At 43.9% G+C, this 9,808-nt stretch overlaps 1 protein-coding gene across 1 annotated transcript; it reads right to left on the reverse strand.

Moving 5' to 3' along the window:
- Positions 1-1,250: 1,250 nt before the first annotated feature.
- On the reverse strand, positions 1,251-9,494 carry Csas (CMP-sialic acid synthase). The gene is made up of 5 exons (XM_077670796.1): positions 9,161-9,494; positions 8,439-8,591; positions 7,584-7,736; positions 6,188-6,326; positions 1,251-5,330 (listed from the first exon to the last, which is right to left on the reverse strand). The coding sequence occupies exons 1-5, from the start codon at positions 9,306-9,308 to the stop codon at positions 5,192-5,194; spliced, it is 732 nt and encodes a 243-aa protein (XP_077526922.1). The 5' UTR covers positions 9,309-9,494; the 3' UTR covers positions 1,251-5,191.
- Between the last annotated feature and the right edge of the window lie 314 nt (positions 9,495-9,808).

Here is a 9,808-nt window from a genome sequence, read left to right on the forward strand (position 1 = left end):
GAGGTGTAGACAAGATGGTGAGAGGGGGCCGAATTCACTGGCAACGAAGTGTGTAGTTATCATTCAGGATGGCATGAACTATCTCACCCTATTTTACAGCAAAGGTGTACACGGGTAAATTCTGTCCAAACCTGCGTCTCTCGACAGAGCTGCATAGAATAAAATTTTTCACCTCCAGAGCCAGTGTAGAATTCTTTATAGCTCTCATTCTAATGCTGGTATCTTGGGAACAATGACACTGAAATTGGCTGCTAAGAAGACTCTGTCATTAAGAGTTTAATTTACTTATAATTAGTTAACCGTGAGGTTGCAAACGTTACAGGACTCCTGTATGCTGTAAATACATGGCCTTGTCCGGGAGGAAGTATGGTTACGGGAAAACGGCTGCAAACGTTACAGGACTCCTGTCTGCTGTAAATACATGGCCTTGTCCGGGAGGAAGTATGGTTACGGAAAACGGCTGCAACTCTTGTTTAATTGAAATTATCCTGAAACAAATGACATGGCCATTGGTCGCTAAGATGACTCAATCATTACACCCGAGTTACATTTACTTGTCATAGTTATGTAATTCACAGTGGAGCTGTAAACGCTACAGTATTCCCATCTGCTGCCAATACATTGGCTTCTTTCGCTGGAATAAAATTTAGTCCTTCCATGTTTCATTCAACTAATTAATGAAGAAATACGTTGAATCAAAAATTAAAAAGACGTTTTCTTTCGTCCACTCCTTGGACTGTGCCCAGTTTTGCTGGTCATCCTCCTTCGCTGAGTGAAAGGGCACCAAATGTTTGAACCCATTAAATTTAAACTATTTCATTAAATAAAATGTAAAGACAACGAGATAGCTAACACCATCATAAGCAACGTTATATATGTCGTTGCTGGAAAATGTTTTACGGTTGTAACCTCGACTTAAGTTATGTGAAATCACTGGTATCTAATTTAGACGCTTGTGAGTAGTATTCCCTGAATACCCTACTTACCGTGAATTATCCCAGTTTTTTTATGCATGTCAGATTTTGCATTTTTCAGGTTCCGGAGCCCCAAGCAAGGTGCTGATATAACAGCTACGATTTAGGCTTCAGCTTCAAATTCCACGAGGTTAAATCACAGAGTGGGCTTTCTGCACTCGCACAGAACAATCGCAGTTCAGGCAATGACGTTCATTTTCATTCCACTCGTGGGCGAGCTTTGCATTTCAGTGCAGCGCTATTTTAGTTCAAAAACAAATGCTAACTGAACGAGAGAAAAATATACATCGCACAAAGTTGCTTTTCAAGGTGTTTATTTGAGTCCGTGGAAATGGATTTCACGGAAGCTTGGAACGCATCACTCGTCAGGAGTACACAATTGGGGTGACTTGGAAACCTCCGGCGCCTATATTATTCTCCCAAATGGGACGAGACGACTCAATGCAAGGCTTAAAACCAACGCAAATGTTAAAAGAGTGTGAACAAAAAACTTGCTTTGAAAGTAATTGCGAGCAAATGTGCCAATTCGAAACCACTTGTCCAGGAAAGCATTGCAGAGCATAGGTGATGTCTTGCAACAAAGTCAAAGCATAGTCGACTCACATAGGAAACACATTCCACTTATTACATTTTGAATAGCAGGATTAAACACACTGCAACAGTTACATTTGTGTACCTTGACATAAACACAAGGTTTGAAGAAGGTATTTACGAACTTGGTTCTTCAGAACCAGCAGACACAGAAAAGCACGACGAAGCACAATAAAATGAAATGGCGGTTTTACATAAATAATGCTGTGAGAAGGTGTCTGTGATCAGGATTGATTGCGCTAGACTACACACATAGTGTAAGTGATTCCACACGACCCTGCCATTCGAATTTAGACCAAAAAATTACATATTCAGGTTGACGCACTTATTCACAGTCACAGGTATAAGATGGAGAGCTATCGTGTGAGTGCTTGCTAAAAGGTTGTTGAAAAAAGTGTGAGAAACAGAAACTAGGGCAACCACTGGAGTTTGTAAATATATTCGTTACAAGTGTGCACTTTTTGGTAACGTTACTAGAGAACAAGTAGTCAAGATGAAGTATGCACGGTACACATACTACATTTTAACCGAAGAAATGAATCTTGCATTGCTACATCTGCTACACTGATGTAAGCATAAATAAATAACTATTATACATCCCCCTCTTCTTTTTTTATGATTAGGCATATCTGGAGTGTAAACACATAGCCAGTGGAAATCGCCGCCTATTTGATGTGGCCACTGGTTTGTGACAAGTGACTGTGATAAAATAGGTACGACACTGTTTACGTAGTCTCGCTGAAAGTGTTACCCATACCACTTATTAAAGGAGCCACGAAGACAGGATACTAGTTTAGTTCGTTAAAAAGACTGCTTTGTTCCTCTAACAGAGATACCAATTTTATCGCAAACTTCAAACAAATTATGGAGTTATTAAAGAAAACAGATGAAGAGTCCCCAGACACTTTCCGGCAGTTTTTCCATGATGACACAGAATCATGTTTGTGCGATAGATGGCGGCTGACCTAAGGCCACCACCAAGAAACATGACTCGACAGGCCTCTACTTCTATTTGATCGCAACACATGAATACTAATGAATAGTTAACCCGTCCATAATTGATTGTAGGGTTTACGCGCTGATGCAATGCGGGCGATGAGGCATATTCAGTGGAGGGCTCCGGATTAATTGTGACCACCTGGGTTTTTTTAACGTGCGCCGAAATCTCGAACACACGGGCGTATTTGCTTTTCGCCTCCATCAGAAAAGCGGCCGTCGCGGCCGGGAATCGAACCCGAGTCCTCGTGCTGTGTGGCGCAAAGCTTAGCCACTGAACCACCGCGGTGGGTAACCCACCAATAACTACCTTATTAGTGGTGCGTGCCCCATAATACATCATTAGCCCAAAATTTGGGTTTTTCAAATCTATTCATTTTTTTTTTGGTCAGAAAAGTGTCTTTCATGGCTAGATTAAAGCCGACTGAGTTACCAAAGACTAGATCTTTCAAACTGACCAAAGTTGTATTTTGTCTTCATGGCAGCTTTAATTTTAAAAGCGCTCCATATATTAAACGCTTCAATTATTTTTTGTAGCTGCGCTAGCTCATAGATGCAACCTATACTGAACACAAGAGTACAGCTGGAATTTTCTAGAAGACTCTGGCCGAAAACGACCTAACTGCAAACGCTGTGCTACACGGGCTTTGGTTACAGGTACTCTGGAACACCAGGTAGTTTACGTCTGTACCGTACACCGGTACTTTTGGCATACCCTCTGGTACTTTCGGTACTCGCTGCTCTTCACAGTTCTCAGCCAGCTGAACACAGTATGGCCTCTAGCACTAACTACGCTCTCACAATTATTGACGCTTGCGTTCACAACCACGAAACAGACGTGCACGCGGAGTATTTTGTGTTAAACATAAATAAGTATCTAAAAACGACTAGCACACAAGTGAATTAGAGACTCCTTCAGCCAGCTATAAGACGCAGATGCTAAGAGTATTACATTCTTGATGGAAATCTCAACGAGTCAAATATAACAGAATGTATGACTCAAGAGGTTATAGTCGCAGCGTTATATGCCACAAGGGTAGCACGTCTGCTTACAGCCTCTTTCATGTTTATTACACTGCAAATAAATATCTCTTACAAAAACCAGGCTTGCAAGTTCATTTTTTAAGGTTTCTGTAGTTATAATGGCAACAGTAGGAGCATTTATGAAATGTTGAGACCCACTGAATACCAGTTTACAAGGCGTGAAACAGTTAAAACATGAAGAATCACATTCGTACTGAGCCTGCTTTGGAATAATGCACTCAAGCCTTCAATAAGCTGCCAATGACTCTTTAAGGAGGACATTCACGCACCTTTGAGGTCCTGTTGACACTTTCCGATTTTTCCAACACTACCAACTGCGAAAGCTGACCATTGTATGCTCAAGCACAATGACTCAGCTCGCTGAACATCCTGTATTCGCTTCTCGCAGCAAGACTAGATGGCAGCCTTTGTCAAGGTCCACACTCTTCAAACGATTCAGAAGCCTCACGCCATTTGTCACTGATGGCTTTCATACACTCCTCTGGTGTTTGTCCAATCAAAGACTTTCCCATCAAACAGATCCTTTTACCGCTGCTACAACTAAAAGCGAAATAAAGAATGATTACCTACGAGATGGCACAATCGTCAGATTCCATTGAGACACATTACATGTACGTTAACTTGCAGCTAACTACGACGCCACATTTACAAGTGCAAAACCCAACTCGGGGCGTGTGATTTGTAAGGGCGCTCTGACGCATTTTCATGGCCTGTGCACTCACTCATTTGTCATGGTAGTACTTTCATGATAGTACTCGCTCGGGAGCGTGCAACTTGTGCCTCTTTACACTCAAATTCTTGTGGGCGCAGTGCTAAGCAACTGACTAAAAATGTGAGCCTGACGACGAATGAGCACGGGCTGATGAGTATTTGACAACTCGTGAGTACGGAATCATTTGTGAGAACGTACTAACTCACGAGTACTCCTGAACTCGAGTATACACTCACTAGCAAGCACTCATGAGCACATAAGCATTTTATCACTCATGAGTACGGAACCATTTGTGAGCACATACTAACTCGTGAGTACTCAGGAGTGAGCGAGTACTTATGCACTCATGAGCAAATGATATGGAATCATTTGCGAGCACACACTCACTCACGGGTGCCTATGAACTCATTACCGAGTATTTATGAACTTGCGAGCACCAGAGTTCTTCAATATACACCAGTGGCGAAACTCCGTTTCAGAATCCAGGCAGCACGAGCACAGAACTTTGCTAAACATTTACCCAATAACACAAGTAATAGAATACAGCTTGCTTTTTAAATTGGGCAGCATCAAATTAGGTACGGTTTACGTATGTTTACACAGCCTTTCTTCTGTGACTTACGGCAGCACCTACAAACGCTTGATTGCTGCTTCAACTTTCTGTCGACAGGTGGCATGTCAGTCAGCTTGCCCCCAGTGCAGGGGGGGCCAACAGCAGACTGGTTTTCAATACATGGAGGGGCTTATGGGAGTTTCGCAACTGACGTATATTGCGTGACTCTGGTAAGTGCGGTCACACGTGGCTGCAACAACATGCCCTCGAAGAAACCGGGATGGTGGTGCAGATGAACGGGAACACTGGTAGGGGAAAGAACTACTGGAACTCTGAAGGGGCGTCTAGAACTATCTCGCCCTTGAAGCCGTACTTCTGCAGCTTCTGTTCAACGATGAGGAAGTCGTCTTCCGAGTCAACTTCGTGGCAAAGGTACTGCGGCAGCTCCACATAGCCGCACCTGCAAACAACGAGATGAGCCGTCGACATCGCTGCTTGACAAAGTGCAGAGTAGAGTGGAAATATTTTTTTTCTCGTTGTGTTCATCTATTAATTAATAAGATGTATCGGTGATGAAACACAGCAGAGAGGTTTTTCAAAGTTTTGCTAAGGCACTGTTTCAATTAACTTTCACTAAGCTGCGAGCAAAAAGAGAGCCAAGCACATGCATGAAACTGACCGCCTGTGGCAGCAGTTTTGCTGAATCAACGGAATCGTTGCTACACCGTGCTTAATTAGCTAACTAAAAATGCCCGTAGAAAATCTAGATCGATCCCAATTTTTTTCTTTTTAGGTTCTTGCAATTACTGAACCAATTACGAAGCCACTGCTAGCACGTAAAAAAAAAAGCTGGAAACTGGTTCATGGTGGGAACATTATTTCAAACTAGCCCCTTAAAAGAAAAAAGTTAAAGAACGAATACTTACACAACATCGCTATTTCTGAACCACAACAAGTATCGAGCAGCCTAAATTTCATCCATCGGAGCAGTTAAACCTGCCAAAATTTATGTCTGGTAGCTGATATCTTGCACTTGCCTCATTTAAAAACCCAAGCAGGCACAATTATGCAATTGGTAAACTTAATTACAATAAAATTAGTTATAACCTTACAAACCCAAAGAAATTATCATAATTTCCTTTAGCTACATCAGTGGCAGGTGGGGACAAAGAGAGCCAAAGAGCAATTTGGGCTCTCTTTACACTTTCTTATGACGAAGTTCTTTGCACCATTACATCTTCCTAAGAAAAAAAAAATCATACTAAAAACCACCACAAGTTCATATGCCACTAACTGGTTTTAACAGCCCGAACTCACCTTCCCCCTTGAAAGAGCCCGTCCTGGATGTACTGCGCTCGCGTGACGTAAAAGTGACCGGTCTCCACAATCTCGCCAGCCCACTCTTGGCGGCAGAGGCGTTGTGCGGGGTCAAAGTTCAGGGGTCGAGTTGTACCATCTGAAAAATATCCGCATCCAACCCAGCTGAGCGTAACAGCTACACCCTTTTCCCCTTACGTGGTACACATTGTGGGCTGCACAGCCGGGAAGCGAGGAAATGTTGGACACTTGAGCAAACACTACCCACCATCTCGGGACAGTGTTCATTGCATGCGCTCAGCATCACAAGTTGTTCATCGAGTCAACAACTTTGTTTTGCAGGTGTATAATCGCCCAAACAGTTGCTGAAGGCACGTACAAAATTCACACAGCCTAAAAAAACATGCATAAAAACTAGAAGTGGTCGATTAACCTTCCGATTAATCGATTAATGCTTTGTGACGATTAATTTTTTTAACTGGTCAATCGGTCGAAGTTCTGTGAGCAAACTAAAACAAGAGTGCCGTATTGCAATTGTGCACAAGCGTGCCAAGGATCCTGTTCATGTTCAAATAACCCGCCTGCCGTCACAATAGAAAATGATGCAAGTATGCTTAGAGATGGTAGTGATTAAAACCAAAAGCTTATGGCCAAGACGACCAAGGGCTACTCTTAATACAAATTTACATGGTACAAAAATCGGCGAGCGGGCACCCGCACCATTCGGCCACTGTATAAACAAACTGCGTCATAAGTAAACCATAATAAATAGGTGCCCTCAGCAATTACTTCGAGTGCTGATGTTCCTTATTCTAAAAAAGTGTGAGTGACGAATACAGTTATAATTGTCTTGCCTGCATCAGCGCCCTGATAATGATTTGCTTACCTCACTTTAAATGTCTGTGAACAGGCCGACGAGCTTATCGATCTTGTTTTTATTATCACAGTTTTATGAATATTAAAATACTAATATTGGTAATTTTTCTCGTGAAACCAGCCCGACCGATTATTTGATCAATAAACCGATTAAAGCTAGACGATTAATCGGGTCAAAAATTTTAACCAACGCCCAGCCCCTATTAATAAAAATGTATACAGCAAAACCTCCTCAATATGTTTTTGAGAAAAGCATGACTGTAAGGTGCCGAAAAACTGAAGGCATTGTGAATTGAAGTTATTGGAATGGACCAAGCTTACACCCACTCAGCTACTGGGAAAGGAAAAATACACGGTGGTTTCCAAAAGGCAAGATGAGATTCCCAGAAGGGCAGTTCTAACAATAAATTTGTGGTAATGGCCAATGATGTTAGAAAGAAATTCTTTACATAGTAGGAGGAGTCTAACCAGATGACCTGTACAGACAATCGTGCGATGCATTTCGCTCAGGCTGACATACCTTGCGAGAGTTCTGTCCAGCGCCATTTATAATCACGAGTGACTGAGAATACGGAGTCGTATTTGTCTGATGTCACAAGGTTGATTGCTTCGTCTAGGTATGATGGAAGTAGACACGGAGAGGTACATTGGACTAAGGCGATCACGTCAAAACCTGCAAAGGGAAAAAAAAAAGCATTCAGTTGTGCACAGATGGAAAAGAAAGTTCTCTGTCATGCCATTTTGACAGGTTGTATATGATCTCCGCTTTACGTGTGGTTCATATACTGCTTCACTTTTTGCGTACAATTTAAGAAAAAAGAAGAGCAGCTTGTCCGAGCCCCTGGCCTATGGAAAGTGATTTATGATTGACGAAAACACCTGCATAACACTGTAAACCAGGAACACAGGTTTATGGCATACCGTTTCCAGTGACAGCTTCAACATTGTGCGTAACTTCAGCCTAAATTCATAAAACCCCTGAACTGGCAGACAGAAAATTACGGCTGTCACCACGGCCTTTGCAACAGTACAGCCTGCCTATCCAGATATTTTAATTTTTAATAACTGCTTCCCAAATTTTAACGTCATTTTCTGTTGTCATTTTCAATCTTACATCATAGAACCCTGGGCTTTTCCAAAATGCTTTGAGCTATTAAGGTGTTTGGTCATACCAAGACAATTACATTCCTTACATCTATGGGAATGAATTCTGCCAATTCATTCCCATTCTTAGAATAAATTTTTTTGTTATTTTTTTAATTAATGGCCAGTGCAAGTTTAAGTTCGAAGGGGAACAGATATAGCCATAATTAACAGCAGTGAAAGAGGGAGATTTAAAAGCGACAAAGAAAGGTTACAGCGTCCAAGTTCGCACCTGGAACTTCACGACTGAACTCTTGCACGGCGAGTATCGCAGGCGTATCGGACTGGGCGAATTCTTCAGACCGCCGGACGACGCTGCAAGACTCGGCCGCAGCGATGTCCTCGATTTCTTGGTCGTCCGTCGACACCCAAATCTCGTCAAGGGCTGCATGCGGTGCGAAAAGATTCAAAGCGTTTATTAATACACAGCTTCCTCCGTTTTCTTCGTTTTAATTTCTATGCCGAGCTACAGCGCCGAGCAATTACGAGCTAATTTGCACCCTACCGCACACACACAAAAAAAGGGAAGTCGCGCCACTTTAACGACTAGCTCGTTCCGTTAACAGCCTTGGCATTGCTTATAAATAGCGGCTCGAAACAGCGTGCAAGCACCCGGGACCACACGCAACGCACAGTTTTCAGCTCGAGAAAAAGGCTAATTAAGAAGCGAAAGATTCGAAATACGGCTAGGTTCTATTGTAAACGTAAAAGAAAGCAATCTTCACAATCAGGGTAGTTTTTCCGGCCGACCCGATCGCGCGATAAATCGTTCCGCTCGCCGCGCGCACGTTCCTCCATGAAACTGCCGTCGGCGCCGAACCGACCCCGGCACTTTCTCTTCACCCCCGATCGTAATCGAGATGCGTTCCGAGAGGCGAGTAATTGCGCGTCACAAGCACTTTTTCGGGCATAAAACGCAGCAGGTGCGACGGCCGCCCACGCGTCGGTACGTACTCTTGCAGTGTTTCATCGGGCGTAGCACCCACGACAACAAAGGCAGTCCGCAGACCAGCCGGACGTTCTTCTTCTTCACGCCCTCGCTGCCGGCTCGCGCGAGCACCAGGCCGACCACGCGCATTTTCTTGGCTCCTGCGTGGTCCATGGCGGCCGCATGCCCGATCGTGTCACGATCGGGCGCCCATCAGCTGCGGCGTCCAGTCGCCCACGGGTAAACAGGATATCGGCTTCCCTGCCATCACCGCCGGCCGCTACTGGAGGATGCTACAGCGGGAAGGAAGCGGGAGGTACGGGAGGCTGCAACAACCGGAAGTGAAAGCCCGCTGCATCCAGGAAGTGAGCCGGGTCACGTGACGGGACGCGGAGCCTCTCCTCTCATGGAGAAAGTGGGCGAGCACAGCCGAGCGGCGGCGGAAGCGGCCGCGAGAGGCGGCGGGTTGAAATTTTTTGATCGACTGCAATCGCTATGGGTGCGCCACCCACGAAACAGCCTAAAAAGGTGGTTCTTTCAATGATTCAGCAGCGATTTCAGCGCCAAATTTCTCTATCTGTAGCAATTTAAACGTTTTCGAGCTAAAAAGTGCTTGTTTGTCGTTGTCCCTTTAGCGACAACAGCGCCATTGCTTTTTTTTACTGTTATCCCCA

This window comes from Haemaphysalis longicornis, unplaced genomic scaffold (genome assembly GCF_048455015.1).
Source record: "Haemaphysalis longicornis isolate Haplotype H1 unplaced genomic scaffold, Haemaphysalis longicornis Haplotype H1 scaffold_5, whole genome shotgun sequence".
Classification (NCBI taxonomy): domain Eukaryota; kingdom Metazoa; phylum Arthropoda; class Arachnida; order Ixodida; family Ixodidae; genus Haemaphysalis; species Haemaphysalis longicornis.

Excerpts from the sequence above, each read along its gene's own strand:
- Csas (XM_077670796.1), bottom strand. The coding sequence starts at position 9,308 with ATGGACCACGCAGGAGCCAAGAAAATGCGCGTGGTCGGCCTGGTGCTC. Across the intron at positions 7,737-8,438 it reads GTTCAGTCGTGAAGTTCCAG|GTTTTGACGTGATCGCCTTA; the intron begins GTGCGAACTTGG and ends TTCCCTTTGCAG. Across the intron at positions 6,327-7,583 it reads CTGGACAGAACTCTCGCAAG|ATGGTACAACTCGACCCCTG; the intron begins GTATGTCAGCCT and ends GATATTTTTCAG.